The 17,149-nt window shown below is 44.6% G+C and overlaps 1 protein-coding gene across 3 annotated transcripts in view; it reads right to left on the bottom strand.

The window, feature by feature from the left end:
- Positions 1–11,484, bottom strand: part of LOC142803232 (scoloptoxin SSD14-like) — a 49,642-nt gene extending 38,158 nt beyond the window's left edge. For 2 of the 3 annotated variants that reach the window (XM_075888341.1, XM_075888340.1), the window contains exons 1-2: positions 11,362–11,478; positions 6,234–6,340 (exon numbers count right to left, since the gene is read on the bottom strand). In XM_075888341.1, coding sequence (XP_075744456.1) covers positions 6,234–6,274 — 41 coding nt within the window. In that variant the 5' untranslated portion in view covers positions 6,275–6,340; positions 11,362–11,478. Of the gene's footprint in view, positions 1–6,233; positions 6,341–11,361 lie in introns of all 3 variants that reach the window. The other variant, XM_075888342.1, reaches the window with a different exon arrangement.
- Between the last annotated feature and the right edge of the window lie 5,665 nt (positions 11,485–17,149).

Genomic DNA, 17,149 nt, shown 5'->3' with positions numbered 1-17,149 from the left:
TTAATTCATGTCCAGTGTGCCTTCATATAGGATGAGCAACGCCTTTAACATAAAGTTGTCGACATGTGCATTAAAAATGGTAATTTTGATTAAATTATTTTACATGTGTCACGAACGGTTCTTGATTGTTCTGTGCCATGTTTTTATTAGTACTTCCACTTTCAATTTCATTCTATAATTAGTATATGTTCAAGACCCTGTTGAACGGTGCTTGGGTGGTAGGGTCATTGTAAAGCAGTTAATCTCCTTTTAAAAGTATGAATCCTTGGCTTATAAATGGTCGAAATAGTAATAATAATAGTAATAATAATAATAATAATAATAATAATAATAATAATAATAATAATAATAATAATAATAATAATAATAATAATAATATATTATTACTATTATTATTATTATTATTATTATTATTATTATTATTATTATTATTATTATTATTATTATTATTATTATTATTATTATTATTATTATTATTATTATTATTATTATTATTATTCATGTGTTTTAAACAGGTCCCAGGTTCGGTTCCCATCCACGGCAAGTTCTCTTTTTACCCACTTTATTTTTCTTCACATTTACGCTACAATTAGGTCTAAGAGCTTTCTTAGGTCTAATCTGGTCTACAATTACGTCTAACGCTTATAAGCGGCCAACTTCCAGTACTCTGGCAATGGCATTATCACCTTCTCCACAATCGACATACTTGGCCACGGTTCAAAAACCTGGGCTTCTAATGCAGTTTTTCAGAAGCGTATTAGATTATTCTTAAGAAAGACTAAACTAAAGGCCTTTGAACTAAATCGCAATAGAGGCCCGCATACCACATCTCCGCGGCTGTGGTATGCGGGCCACGTTCTCACGGCCAGTTCACACATAGGTGCGAAAATTGTGCTGAATGTAGCGTGGTCCATTTAAGACTACTCAAGGAGGAGAACAATGACGATCCAGTCCGGAAGACTAAGTTCGTCCATCCATTTCGACCTCGTAGACGTGTGTGTGTGTGTGTGTGTGTGTGTGTGTGTGTGTGTGTGTGTGTGTGTGTGTGTGTGTGTGTGTGTGTGTGTGCGTGTGCGTGTGCGTGTGCGTGTGTGTGTGTGCGTGTGTGTGTGTGTGTGTGTGTGTGTGTGTGTGTGTGTGTGTGTGTGTGTGTGTGTGTGTGTGTGTGTGTGTGTGTGTGTGTGTGTGTGTGTGTGTGTGTGTGTGTGTGTGTGTGTGTGTTAAGATACCCTATTGCAAAAACAGCGTGATGTCAGTACGTTTTTTTGGCACTGGTACACGCTGGAGACGCTGGTACGTGCTTGTAATCACTGGCCCTTCACTGGGCGCTCTGGGAAAAAAATGGCAGCATATCCACGGAGTGAATGATGGAGAGTGGGGCGAAGCATTCGTCCGTCCATGCGTCCGTCTGTGTGACCGTCCATGCGTCTGTTCGTGCGCCCGTCCCTGCGTTCGTTCATGCATCCGCCCCTGCGTCCGTTTATGCGTCCATCCATGCATCTGTCTGTGTGTCCGTTCGTCCATCTATTCAACACACCAAGTCCCACTATCTCGCATCTTTTTATCATATATTCCCCATATAGAAGCACCGCCATTCAGTGGACATTCCAAGGTCTAAGCGAGAGGTGGCACACGCACACTTTCTTACGGCTTGCGCGTTCGGGTCTACTTCCCACCTTCAACCACCTTGAGTTCATGGTATATACTAGTTCACTGTATTCATGGCAGTGCGGCCCAATGCTCGCTAAACCTTTCTAAAACCAAGGAGGTTACGCCCAGCGAGTATAACGTAGCAACATTTTCCGGTCAGATAGTGCTCAATGTGCATGCCAGTGGCTGCTAATGTGAAATGAGAGACAGGAGAATTCAGCTTTGAATTTCTTACGGATTCCGCTTCGTATCTGCTTCCCCCCTTTAACCACCTCGAATTCATTCATGGTATATACTAGTTCATTGTATTCATGGCCCTGCGGCTCAACGCTCGCTAAACTTTTTTAAAACTAAGGAGGTTACACCCAGCGAGTGTTGTGTACCAACCCTTTCTTGTCCGATAGTGCTCAATGTACATGCCAATGGCTGCTAATGGGGATCGCAGCGTGAGCGTTGACTAAAAGTTGAATGCTCCTGTCTCTCATTCCCCATTAGCAGCCATTGGCATGTACATTGAGCACTATTTTTTATTGTTAAACAACGCACAGAAGAAATATCTCACCCGCACCACTTTGGAGGTCAAATGTTATATCTATTACGAGTATGTGCCACTGGTGGTTACGTACTACGAGGAACGCACAAGCCACGCCACAAGGAGCTTCGCCCCTAAAAGAGCCCAGGCCTGAGCGGTACACGCAGTGCCGTCTCAACGAAAACTGGAACGGCAGCCTTTTTGCAGGCTGTTGCGCGTAAGCTCTCTTATTGCAACTAAAGCAGATAGACCTGCAGGCTATATACTTGGCCATAATAATAATAATAATAATAATAATAATAATAATAATAATTCAAGCTGGGTTTCTGTGGCTGTTTATTGCTGTTTATTCTCGAAACCATCTAGTTTTTCAACTATCTCCCTTTTAAGCTCACGCAATGTGTACAGTCCACTTGCCTCGCGGGATCAAATCCTGGCTGCGGCGGCTGCATTTTCGATGGAGGTGAAAATGCTGTAGGCCCGTGTGCTCAGATTCAGGTGCACTTTAAAGAACCCATAGTGGTCAAACCCGAGTGGCTCTACGTCGAAGTTGCAGTGTTTCATTCACTGGATGGCTTTTCGCTTTCCCATTGTAGAGTATCAATTACTCTAAATCGTTAACTACTTTTTTCTAAACACACAGCTTCGCCCCTAAAAGCTGTGTCGCACTGGTAGGGACGCTGGCTCAACCACTGTGATGCTGGTGCGCACTGCGAAGCGCTGAAAGCGCTGGAATTTTCACTTGCAAGCGCTGGTGAATACTGGAGCATGCACTGTCTCTACCAGCACAGCTGCAGCGTGCATGTTATTATAGCGTGTGGCGTGGTTTGTTTGGTGTCGTTGAATATAAAACGTTTGATTCGACGGCAGGGAGAGATGCTACCCTAACAGATACCGAGCATACGTAATTTTTTTAACAGATACCTAGCATACGTAAGTGGTCTTAACCAGTGCCTGGCCCAGCGAGCATTAAACCTGTCATGCCAGCAGCGTTGGTATATATGTTACCGGCGCGTCTTGCTTCGTGTACACATAACTTTAACGTGTGAGAATAACTGTAAAGTATAGGTAAGACATCCATGAACCTAAATAAACTATTTTCTTTTGTGTCGATGTTCGCACAAGGAGCACTGACGATTGAACGTAGCGCTTTCAGCTACGCAGGCTGTCACCGAAAGCTGCCGGCCACACTTAGCCGGTACTTCTCTGACTGATATGTAACAACACGCAATTTTCACTTGCTAATAGTGCGCCTTCGTGAACTGACTCCCTGGCTTACGTTTTCAGTGGATTGCATTGGTATTTCTATGGCTGTTTTTTAAATTGTTGGTATTGATATAACTGCATATATCTGTACACTGGCACGCCCCTTGTTTACTACCAGCGGAGGCCAGAAAACGGCTGTCGCTCGCCATCGCCACTCCGTAAATGCATATATGGCATTTATTGACCTTCCATTTACTTCAAGTGCAGTTTTGGTAACAGTTAGAAATATTGCAAAGCTCAAGTGCAGAAACTTCAAGCATCGTAACTCAGCTGCTTCGAAAGCAGCCTTACCCAGTGCCCCGTCCCAGCGAGGCCTATATCGTGCCGCCCGCGTCGGTGTACCTGCTGCCGGCGCTTTTTACTTTAAGTAGGCACAATTCTAAAGCGTAAGAATGACTCTAAATTACAGTTTGTACATCCCTGAGCCTAAATCGACCATTTATCCGCGTGTTCGGTGCCCGCATAAGGAGCGGCGTCAATAGATGTGTCGTGCTTTCAGCAACGTAGGCTGTAACAGAAAGCTTCCTTCTGAGCGCAGAAGCCGGTACTTCTCTGACTCGTACGTAATAACACGCAATTTTGAGTTGGCGATTTGGTACGCATTTGTGAACTAACATACTGGCATACTTTTTCAGCGGATTGCATTAGTCATTTCTTCGGTGGTTTCTTAGTTGCAGGTATCGATATAGGGAGCTTGCATGATCGGCGGCGACGCTATGCACTCTTGGTAGGCAGCCATATTTTTCTCAGAGGCGGTCGGAAAGTGTAGTCGTGTTAGCGAGCATTGGCGTAGCTTGCAGGCGTGATTGAGTACGATCGCGACACAAATTTAACTCCAAGAAATTTTGTGCACGATATCAGCCTCACCGCAAGACCATGCCGCAACGCTGTGCCAGAAAGACCTCGAGCGGCACGAAGGAGATACGAGAATTAGCTCCGAGTGATCCATTCAATCACGGTTCGTGCGGGCGACGGTGTAAGCAACGTACGTGCACTTGTGGCCGCGCGTCGACAGCTCCGATATTTACAATTTTTTCGTTCCGAGGACGAGTTTGATTACCCAAGAGCTGTTGAAGTCGAGAAAGGCAATCAATGGCCACAACATTGTGACGAGTGACTGGTTCTGGGAGTCGTGAATGAAGAAATTCACCGCCGATACCGTGATCATCGTCACTCATGTAAGAGGTGTTAAATTACTTGATTTCGTTGTAGATGCTAATGTCTGTTCAGGTTAAACTCCCAGTGTGTTAACAAGCCCCCCGTCGGCATCTTGTTCATAGGAAAGAGTGATGGTGAGGTCCTTGCCGCGCACTGCAAATGCATGGCCGAGAACAGTGAAGCCTGCTCGCATCCCACTGCGCTGTCATTCCACTAGGAGTACGACGCACGTGCACGAGAAGAGCGCTCCTCAATTTAACACGTCTTACTTGAGTGACGACGACCACGGTGTCGGCGGTGAGTTTCTTCACCTACGGCTCCCGCACTCGGCCACTCTTCACAACGCTGTGAGCTTCGAGGGTCTTTCTGGACTTCATCTGCTCCCGGGTTTTCAAACTCGTCCTTGGAACAAAAAATTCATGAATATCGGAGCTGTCGACGTGCCGCAACAAGTACACGTCGCTTACACATTCGCCCGCACGAACCGTGATTGAATGGATCACTCGGAGCAAATTCTCGTCTCTTCTTCGTGCCGCTCTAGGTCTTTCTGGCACAGCGTTGCGGCGTGGTCTTGCGGTGAGGCTGATGTCGTGCACGAAACTTCTTGGAGTTAAATTTGTGTCGCGATCGCACTCGATCTCGCCTGCAAGCTACGCCAACGCTTGCAAACACGATGCCACTGCTGCACTCCCCGGCTGCCTCTGACAAAAATATGGCTGCTTACCCAGAGTGCATAGCGTCACCGCCGTTCATGCAAGCTCCCTATAACTGCAAATATGTAATCTGGCACGCCAGATGTGTACTGCTACATCGTCGCTTGCGCGAAAGAAAAGTACTCAGTATTCACTCGTGTGCGTGGATATCTACCAAGCAAGACATGTAAGTCATCTGCACTTGTTGACCAGTAAGTAGCAAGTGCTAGAAACGACTATCAAAGGAAAAGAGACTATCGGCAGCAACAGCTGACAATCTGTGGCTGATCCTCTAGTCAATTTGAGATTTTTTTCAGAGTTAAGATGTAGATGCTTAAAAAAACTTTGCACTTTGCGCTCTTGCTAATATCTGCTCGTCCTTCAGTGCCCGAAAGCCGTTCGTCACTGTCGAATCAAGACGCAATTATTATTTGAAAAAGAATAGCGGGTCATTCTTGACTGTGCGACTTGTGAACATGAAGATGAACGGCGCGTTCTTCGGATAAATAGTCGTTTTACAACCTCCAAAAGCACGTTATGACGTGGCGTAGTGGGTAGCGTACTCGGTAGGAGATGAAGAGTTAGCGAGTTCAAATCTCGTCAAGTGGTGTTTTTTTTTTTCAATTTTCATTTTTTTTATTTTCATTGTGAATGCGCAATATTTTAGTTATACATTTATTTATTTATGGTGAATGGGCACCCCGGTTGTATCCCACGGAAGCCATTTTGCGCAGAGCACTGGGACGCTGCCGCTCCAGCGTCGGAGTACCTGTGCTGGGAGGCGCTGGTAGCAGCGCCATACTGGGCCCATAATCAGGCATGGCACTGGACGCTGGTACCCAGTGGCGCTGGTTTTTGCAATAGGGTAGTGTTTGCCAAGTGCATTAAGTTTCATTAACGGTAGTTTCAACGTAAAATGACAAAGCACATGTTACCTGGTTCGCTCAGTCCACGAAGACGTCATTTTAGGAGCCATAATTTAGGTCACCAAAACTAACAGAATTAGTTTATTTATATAAATGCGATAGATGTGTTTCCACCACTGTAAGTGAAAACAAAAACAAAAAGAATAAACAAGCTGAGCCTCCATGGTATTAAGTAAATGGTGCTGCCGTGTCACTATCACAGGTCACGAGAGTCGGTTGTTCCGACGATCTGGTCTGGTTCAGCTGCGTTCACTGTTCATCGTTAATAAAAGTGGTGACGACAAGATACACCAATGAATTGACACGTTACCGTACAGATTTATGAATGTATACCACATCACACAACTAGTTTGCTATATACTTCCGAATGGAAGCTTGGAAAAATAATCCCGGCATCTATAAATCGAAGGACAATTTGACTCCATCAAACTACCGGCTCATATATCCTTAACTCGCACCAGCTGTAAACTACTCGAACGTATTAGCCTCAAATTCACTACAAAGTTGGTCGAAGACGACGACCTATTACGCTAGTTTTTGGAGAGGCCTTAGCCACTAGCCGAAACACTGACGCACAATTTGGCCCAAGCCGTCGATCAACACTACCAACCTGATATCATCTTTATGGATTTGTTAAAAGCGCTTGACCTGATTTTTATGAAAAGCTTGTTTTCCAGCTGATTTAAAAACTTGTGATGAGCCGGTGACCCGCTGGATATGTAACTATTTGTCCGGTTGTCAACAATTTCTGCATCGTAATAATTATGTCTCTTACACATCAAATGTTACGTCCACTAAGCTTTAGGGATTTGTCTTGGCACTCTTAATATTTTTATTTAAACATGATTCAGCAGTGAACAATAACGCAGACATTAAGCTTTTTTTTCATAAGACTGCATATTGTACAACGATGATAAACGTTTCAGTGACCAAATTGAACTGAACGATGCCTTGAAATATTCTGTAAGATTGTGTTATAAGTAGCATGAGGTGATCCGTTCTGACAAAAAGGTCGCGATACAAGCCACAAAAATGAAACCACGTTTACCCTTCTATTACTGCTACAACAATATCATGCTTGGAAACGTAAGCGAATACAAATATCTTAGTGCGATTATTATACACCGGGTCTCAGTTTGACCACGCGCATAGAAATCATATACTAATAGTGCCTTGAAGAAATTCCTTTTTCTGAAGCAGACGCTGTCACACGCCGAGCATCACACAATAAGCTTCGAGCATACATCACTGTGATTATGTGGATTGTGGCTCATGGCCGTGGCACTAGAAGGAGGCAGCTGGTACTAGTGATCACTGTGTCACCAGAGAGAAGATGGTGATGATGGTTGTCACGCTAGAAGAGCGCTGGCTGCGATGAACAAGAAAGTCTCGAGGGAACCGGTGAGTGGTCGGACGTCTACGACGGTGGTTCAAGCCGTTCGAGTGCTCGGATGTCGGCGTCCTGGATCAGCTACCCGAGATTCAAGCCGAGATCCAGCTCGTGACGCCTAGCAGCACCATTTTCCTTCTTGTGGCGTCACGGCCATGCTCCACAATACGCATCATCATAATCACACTTGTACGACCGATCTTGGAGTATGCTAACATAACCTGGTTCCCCTTCAGGGGTAATGGCACCAAAATGCTCGAAATGGGCAAAGTAAAGTGATTATATGTACGTCCAGGCCATATCGTTGCCTCAGCTCTCCGCCGAATTTACTACGCCACCCAGGTTCGCCCAAACTCAAAAGTACAGGAAAAATTCATCTCCTAAAGCTCTTATAAGTGATACTGCTGTTTTAGGATACTCACAACGTAAGATAAGTGGAAACCAAGGCAACAAAGAGAACATGTCAAGCACATAATCACCCAATCGAAGAATACTTGCGCAACAATAAAGCATTAAATATTTTTAACGCGATAGCGTTAAAAAGCTCGTTTCGCAGAAATTCTGGCACTGGCGTCAACTTCGTTGGTTGTGCGCAAGTAATCATTATCTTATGCGTGACCGAAAAATTGAAAACGATGCAAGTACAATAAATGATAACAAACACAGCATATCCACATATCCACGGATTGAATGATAATGAGTGGGGCGAAGCAACCGTCCATCTGTCGGACGAAAGCACGGGCGGATGGATGGACAGGCAGACGGACGCACGGACGCATGGATGGATGGACGCTTCGCCTTACACATTATCCTTCACTCCGCAAATATGCTAAGGGCAGTTTGATCGATTTATCTTGTGCAGAAAGCTGTTTGTGTATGCTACTTCCAATTGAAGTCTGGGGATTAATGTCTCTAAGTGTCATGAGAGATCTGCCGCTATGAAAAGTTTTCTGTGCAAATAAAATTCATAAAGTACTGGTTCTTTTGATTTAGGGCAAACCGCTTCTCCATCGAACAATGATTAGCTCCTTGCGTTATAAAACGTCGAATATCTGCCCCAGACATAGGGATTGTGCAATCTTGTCCTTCGTTCAATGTTTTCTTGGCGAGGCTGTCATCATCTTCAGTTCCCTTTATTTCAATGCGACAGGATATTCATTGAAACACGGTGTTTTGACCCTGCGCCGAGGCATATTCCACAGTTCCTGCATTAAATTGTCATATTTCACCATTTTCCTTAGGTGATCTCGCATTTTTCGATTAGCTGAAGAGCATGTTTGCTATCCATCCATATCATCCACTTTCGTGGCTAAGTATTCTCGCAGATAAGCTTAAGTGCTTCAAAGATATCTACAAATTCTTCTGTCGTCGATGAAGATTTGCGCAAAAATTTGCACTTTATCTTTTTCTGAATTTCGCGTGTAAAGACCGCACAGGCTAACACTTATTCAGTGCACGATCACTTTGTATTTATCTTCATTTTTTCATTAGACATTATATGAAAATGATGTATCATATGTGCCACTACCAGAGGCGCCATACCTGCTTTCTTTCGTATGCCTTCTATTTCACAGATAACGTTGAGAAGCGGCAGCGTCCAAGGTGGTTTTGAAGGTTTCCATCGTTTAAATCCTGGTACTACTGCTCTAAATGATGATACACTATCCTGTAGTCGCGTTGCCGTCCTTTGTGTTAGTGTACCAGGTGAAACATGACTTTCATGTTGCGTAAAAATTTTATAAATTAATTTAGAGATGTTTCTTTAGTTCGGAGTACTGCCAAAGGTGGTTGTCGAGCCTCTGCATACACTAAAGCACTTGAAGTTGACCGTGGCAACCCAAGACACACCCTAAAACTCCTAGTCAATACCAAGTAGTCTCCTTTCGGTGGAGGCTGTAAGTCTGTGCAGCAGAGGCAGTGAGTAACTTACAATGGCGCGTATCCACGCAACCTGCAGGGCAAATTTGAATGGCCTGATTCACTTTTTGTTCAAGGTGCTGGACATGAGGTGACCATGTTAGTCTCTGGTCTAAAATCACTCCCAAGAATCAATGAGTTTTTACCGTTTGAATAGGCTGAATTTGCAGAATTATCTGGAAATCTCCAGGTCTTTTTAATGTAAATTGCAGTGTGGCTGTTTTAGCCAGACTCAGTGCCATACCTCGTTTTCTTAGAAAATGGTCTAAATAATCCTATCCTTCTTGTAAAGCTTGTTGGACATCTAAGAACGATGGACCAGATGTCCATATACTTATATCATCAGCTTATACTAAACATTTGATGTTGGTTCGAATCCCGGCTGTGGCGGCTGCATTTCCGATGGAGGCGGAAATGTTGTAGGCCCGTGTACTCAGATTTGGGTGCACGTTAAAGAACCCCAGGTGGTCAAAATTTCCGGAGCCCTCCACTACGGCGTCTCTCATAATCATATGGTGGTTTTGGGACGTTAAACCCCACAAATCAATCAATCAATCAAACATTTGATGTTGGGTGGAAGATTATACGGGAGCTGCACCATGACTGCAATAAAGAGTGTAGGGCTTAGCACACTGCCCTGTGGCACTCCTTGGTTGACGACATGTTCTGACCTTGGGTCCTCCTGCGTAACTACCTAAATTTCCGGTGCCTCCAGCGTAACACAAATCTTGCCACCTTTTGGTTGAAAGCTTCTGCAGTTGGTTCTGCATTGCAGAATGTACTTTCTGTGAAACCTTGAAATCTTCTGAATTTCCTCACCGGTGATATCTTCGTTCATATCGGCGTGGTATTGCTCGAAACTGGTGATACTCAGCTTCAACACCCGCATACCCATCTGGAATGGGTATTGCACAAGTAGCTTTTGTTAGAAAATGTTTTATCTTCGATGCATGCGTTTCTGCGTCATAGCAAGGCTCAAGATTTTGTCTCTGTAGTTCTCTAAAAATTGCCCAATTTGTCATTCTTGTTGTGCTGTTACCTCTCGTTTTCTTCAGCTCTGGGTGATATATGAATACTGGCAAGTGGTAATTTCCTCTAGCATAAGCGTCTGTAGTCTAGTCCACTCCAGCCGCTATTTCAAAGGGGCACACAGCGATGTCTAGCACGCTGCAGTAGTTATGCCCCCGTAGGAACGTTGGAGAACCATCGTTTAGTATAGCGTAACCATCGTCTTCGCATATCTTTACTATAAGAGATCCCCTTACATCACAGCACCCACTTCACCACAATTTATGGTGCACGTTAAAGCACCAACTGTCACAAGTGTGAGGTCATCATGTTTATTTATTTGTTTGGCACTTATATTGCTTTACTGCAATTTCGTTTGTGTTTATACACGTGCACTTACAACCACCTGCATTAACCTCCATCAAGTGAGCTTGAACCCCGCTCCCCCTTCCTTGAAAAAATTTTCTGGTACGCACTTGGAAGGAACTGTCACTTATCAAAGTCCCGTCGAGCAGACACTGCCGCAATTCCGTGGCGCTACTGAAAACACGAATCATGCACGATATTTCTTCGGTTCATATAATTGCCTCAAAAATTCAATTAGCGGAAAAAGACGCTCTACACTACGGGTCGCAAGCTAATTTAGATCCGAAAATCTGGAAATACTTCTATTCCCTGTCTGAATATAGACAAATGAAGTGTATAAAAATTACAATCACACCTAAATAGTGAACCCCGCAACGATCATACGTTTTAATTCAAAAGAGTAATTTAAGCAGGGACTGTAGGCCAGGTTTGTAGTCTCTCAAGGTACATTCTTACCTATCGTCCTGAAGATAGCGCGTCGCGGTGTAAAGCCAAAATCCTGGCTAACATCTGTGTGTGCCGGTCCAGCGCACAAGTAATCACCGTCTAAACAACGGTGCTCCGGGCATCTTCATCGATCTGCAATAATGTGTGTATTAGCATGCAGGACTCCAGCATATATTGCGCTTTGATCCTTACATTTTCCAAGAAAGGCCGGATGATACGTCCCACGCGGCATTTGTAGACACTCCTTGAGCGTTAAACTGTGTTCTCTTAATCATTGTTGATGCGAAGAAAGTGCCAGGGAGCTTGATATCAAAACAAACTTGTTCTTGCAGAACATACGCCAAAATATTTGCTCTTCCAACTACTAAATACCATTTCCTAACTATTTATCACATAAAGTCATACAGAAATCATAAATCATGTCATGGCGGCAGAGATTATCTTGCGTACTTAGTGTTTTATCTCGAAGGGTTCATCGCTAGCTAAAGGAGCCTTCCCTTGCAAGAGTTCTTGAAGAAGAAAAAAAACATGCTTTGAAGCCGTACGCGCTGACAGTTATATTAGTTTGTTATGTGCAGAAACAAAAGTACACAATAAATTTTGCACAAGTTGAAAGTATACTGTTCTTTTGGCCGATTCGTTCTTCTTTGATTACGAGCTGTCAGTGCGCTCGAAAACCTTTACACACAAAGCTTGTTTGCTCGGAGCTCAGCCTGTTTTCACCTTAGCTTTTTGCTCTTCAGGTGCTTAACGGCAGCGCCAAAGGGCATGTCAGGCTTGATCGATATTTCAGTTACACTTTATTGTTATTCAATATATTAAAACACCGCATCACTTAGCCGTCATTACCAACAAGAGAAAAATTCAGTTTCGCTAAAAGGGCAAAGCAATGAATAACGAAGCAAGGCTAGCATTTTTAGCAGCAATAATAATTGTAGTAAACATGTGCTTGCTAAGTAACCATGTTTCCTACGGCCCGGTCACAGTAGACGGTCGTTATGTTCTTCAAGCGTACGGCCAAAGATGACAATGTCGTCAAGATAACACATGCATATCTGCCACTTTAGACTACGTAGCATTGAATCCGTAAATCTTTCAAAGGTGTCAGGCGAATCGCATAGGCCAAGAGGCATAACATTAAATTTCGATATGCCATCTTGAGTCACGAAATCAGCCTTTTGCTTGTCTTGCGGTTTTATCCCCTATCGCAAATCAAGAATTGAAAAATAAGAAGTGGAGTGTAAGCAATCAAGGACATCATGGATTAGTGGTAAGGGATATACATCCTTTTTCGTCACTGTGTTTAGACGTCTGTAATCGACGCAGCACCTCGAGGAATCATCTTTTTCTCGGACAACGATAACCGGAGCTCCTCATAGGCTGGACGACTCTTAAAACACTTTTGTTTATTATATCCTGTGCTTACTCAGCAATAAGTTTACGCTCAGAGGATGACACTCGGTATGGATTTTGGTGGATGGTGTGTGCGAAGCCGTATTCGGTGACGAGCGCGAGACGATGGTAACTGAAGTTGTGCGTCTCCATGTTTGATGTCGAATGCAGCTATAGGTGTCGTAAAAGGACTTCTACCAGCACTTTCCGTTCCGCCGTGCAGAGATCCTTGCTGATCATACCCGGAATTCATTCTTCAGATGGGTGGTTATCGCAAGAAGCGGCAGGTGAGGTGAGGTCCGTAATTAATGCCACTTATTGAGCTGCATGAGGCTTCATCGGAGAGAGCGATCTTCATACCGCGAGGAAGTACAACTGGCTTGGTGGAACAGTTGAGCGCCCACAATATCGAGACTTGTTTCGGCTTGCGCATGACAGAACAGGGTGCAAGTATGTTCTTCTTAGCACAGTTTACGCTGAGAGGTCCAGCTACAAGGTCAACACAAGCAGCTTTGATGGCAGTTGAAGAGACACGAATGGGTATCAAGCAACAAGATGGGGCAACTCCTTCATCAGTAACACCTAGTCTGTTCCTGTCATCACGGGAACTCTGTTCAGAAAGTGCCGGTATAGATAACTGGTTTAACAATAAGTCACCACTACCGCAGTCAATGAAAGCACCGCATTGCTCAAGAAAATCAATTCCAAGAATCACATCGCGCGAACAACGATAAAGAGCAACAAATTCTGACAGAAACACTTTCCCATCTAACGAAACAGTCACAGCACAAACACCAAGGGCATGAAGCCACTCGCCGCCTACCGCATGAAAGGTAATCGCATCGTTTTATGAAAATATAACTTTGTGACCTAAACGGTTTATGGAGGTGAGGCTCATGAAAGATACAGTAGCTCCAGTATCCACTAACGCCAACGGTGGTATTCCGTCAATCAGTGCGTTCACTTTGTTTTTAAGCATCGCAACAGGCATAGGTATATATTGTATGTCCGTTGCGACATTAATTTTTACTGCTGCAAGAGCAGCACGTTCAGCATTTTACGTTATTTTATGTTGCTTTTTTTACTACTGCAAGAGCTGGATGGCCACCATTTTGTGTTGTAGTTTAAAGTTGCTAACTTTTGTTAATGTAGTTTAACTGTTGCAGAGAGCTGCACATTTGCATTTTATTGTTTTCTATAGCTGCAAAAGCAGTACAACTACCATTTCATGTTCCTGATTTGTTTTCCTTCTGACTGGTAAGAGTAAGACGTCTACTGTTTTTTTTTTTCTATATCTGTTACGTTACGACTGTCTGTGTCGACCTGAAAACGCTTCAGCACTTCAAGGAATACAGTCTATACAGACTAGTGCCGCCTAAGAAACGTAGAACTCCATGTAAACTTTTATCAGCCCAAAGGGCTGGTGCCACCATATTTGTGGCTTGCGAGTTTTCTGTTAAATCCAGGGAGCATGATGCACACACCAAAGTTCATGCCTTCTCACCACATAAATTGATGTCACCTATTTTCTGCAGAAACTTTTCGATTTCGTTTCCTTGGCAGCGAACCGGGCTGCGACCTAGCTGTGTTGGCGCCTTGCTTACCTGACCGCATAAGGACGTAACGCACGTCATTCTTACTATCGTCTGCTCTCGCACACACGTGCCACTGCAAAACGAACATGCGGCAGCCACAACGCTTTGCCGTTACGCAGCTTTCATGATTATGAACTGTCATCAATTCATCCAAATGTAACTTCTCTGCATTTCTTATTGGTGCTCATTTTCATCACTTGCCAAATACATATTTACGGGGCTAAACTTGCGAGGCAAGGCACTTCCAGAGTAAGGAGTCCCTCCACGCCCAAGAGTTGTGGCATGACACCGTAAAACGAAAGTCGATGACCAGTACGCAGAGGCCTGCGTCGCACACCCGCAGTGTAAAGTAACATGAAATGGTGATAAAAGAGCGCTTCAAAGCATTTCCTTCTACCCATCTCACGAAAACATACAATGTGCGAGCACACTAACAAACCTTGTACACTGTTGAACAAACGGCTTGTGAATAACAATGACCCTAATCAAGCGTGCTCGCAACAAGGTCCTAAACATTTTTGTGTTCTACGCACCTTCACAATTACCATTCAGCAACTCTCCTTTCACCGCGGAATACAGTTGTTGCTTTCTCAAGGCCAAACTTAATAACTAAAACATGCATATCGCTCTATAGACGTTGCGCCGATCATTGCCGAGTACACCTTAACCTTCACCGAGCTTGTATTCAACACCCCGTACGCTAAAGGGTACATTCACATTGTAATCATGTTATTGCTACAGCAGTAACAGGCACGCCAAAATAAAAAAAAATCTACAACAGCAAAATACAAATGGTTTCTAGAGAAGTCGGAAGTCAGAAGTATTTACGGCCATCACGTTTAGCGGAATGTACCCATTCCGGGTCATGAAGCTTGCCGTGTCTTCAAGGCTGAGACCTTCTCGATGGTAAGCAGCGTGCCGTCCGCGCCAGCAAGTATACCAGGAATGATGCCGCGTCGAGCGAACCCTGCTTTGAACTCTTCCTGGACAGCTGGCGTCAACATGAAGACCACCAACTTCCTTCGCTTGCCCAGAAGAATTACAGGCTCCATCACTTCATGATTGGTTTTGCTTGTATACGGTGTTCTCACTCAAGCCGATCAGCTCTTCAGCACCTACACTTTCCTGAAAGGACCCGGTGGCAAAGAATCTCAGCACGCACAACTTCCTCCTTTTAGTGTAAATGCCACTAGCCCGCCGGCATCCCATCATGGGGTCACTACGCACTGTTCGCTTAGATAGACGAAAGTTCCACGGGAACTCTTCTTCCGTCATCCTCTCAAACGCATCTGCTCCCTCGGGGCTTCGTTTCGGTGTGACTGCAGCAGCCACGCAGGTGACACGGAACTAACGAAGCAGCATAAGCGAAAATGGAGATGCCATTTTCACAAGCTGATTAGACAGATGATAGCCACTCCTCTGAGTCATCGCTACATTTCGTTCAAATCCACATCTTGCGGAGACCGTTTTGTATCTATTCCAGCGTAAAAACCACGCAAGAAAGAAATATAAGGAGAGACCCTTGCAATGTGAGCTGCAGAGCGAAAACTGTGGGGTAAGTCACGTGCTTCTGCAGAGGAGTTGTGGGGGCACGCCGCCGTCCCGTGTCCTCTACATCGCCACTTGTGTGACCTCGTTGTTGATGGCCGGCTGGAGTTCTGAATGTGCATTTTGATGCAGCTGTTGCACTTCACAGATGTTTGAATGCGTTAGAAGCCTGCAGTAAGCTTTGGGCTTCACGGCTGCGAGTTTACTTTAAATCGCTTGAAGTCGAAAACAGTCTTTTTCGAAGCTCGCAACCACTGCTCCGAAAATGATTGGCGCCGCAGCTAAGTTGTTCTCCTTCGGCACTTTGTTGCTGCGTGTCTCAGCGAAGGAAGCCTGGAATTCCTATAGACGTGAACGGCAGCGTCTACGGCTCTTAATGCGAACGGTGGTGGTGAGTCGTTCTCGTGTACGATGGTCACAACTATCGGAAAGCAGTACGTGACCCACTGTTCTCGCCGGAGCTTGCCGAGTGAAGAAGCGAATGTGCCAGACAAATAAGGTGATTTATTGTTTGAGTTATTGCTTCTTGTTTACGTTTTGCGTGCTGTAACCTCATCATTGGCCAAGTTTTGCTTGATATGGTCACAGTTGGCCAGCCCACGCTACAGCGAACAATACTTGTGCGCGTGTATTGTGACACACATGGCAAAGAATGATTCGGGGGTATTTCATCTGGCTGAATAGGAAGGCAAATTAAAAATACTGTTACACTATGTCCCATACCCCAAACTTACCACATCTGCAAAACAGCCTGTCATGAAGATTATCTTGCACTCGGTACATTCCTTCCTCCAAGGTAATAACGAAGCTCGATCCTGCTCTTAAACCTCCCCACTCTCTGTATATTTTCTATCTATATTACCACGTCTTGACCATCGGAATAGCGTCGACCAATCCCGTCTGTCTCCCTCTCTACTTTTTGTTCAACCACGCCCCCGTTCTTGCAAGAACGATTGCAAAATAGCACCCATGGTTGGAAGGGAAGTGAGGCCACCGCGAGTATCACGACACTTGCGAAAGTGGTATTGGCGAGGGCGTTAGCGGTGGTGAGGGCGACAAAAATTGTTATTCTACGTGAACTTTTCTCCGGGGACACGATCCGCCAGAAGCCATACAGAGCTTCGCTGTAATATATTTTGGTGCCGCTAATAAAACGGCGCATAGCAGACATTATTTACCGGCGCTAGTAATGCGTGCGCTGCTCATTTCGCATTGACGTTGAGGTTCTTCTCTCAATGACGTCGTAGACTACATTGTGTTCC

The sequence above is a fragment of the Rhipicephalus microplus genome, chromosome 3, assembly GCF_043290135.1.
Source record: "Rhipicephalus microplus isolate Deutch F79 chromosome 3, USDA_Rmic, whole genome shotgun sequence".
NCBI lineage: Eukaryota > Metazoa > Arthropoda > Arachnida > Ixodida > Ixodidae > Rhipicephalus > Rhipicephalus microplus.
Note: the sequence above shows the minus strand (reverse complement) of the source record. Positions and strands in the feature narration are given on the sequence as shown.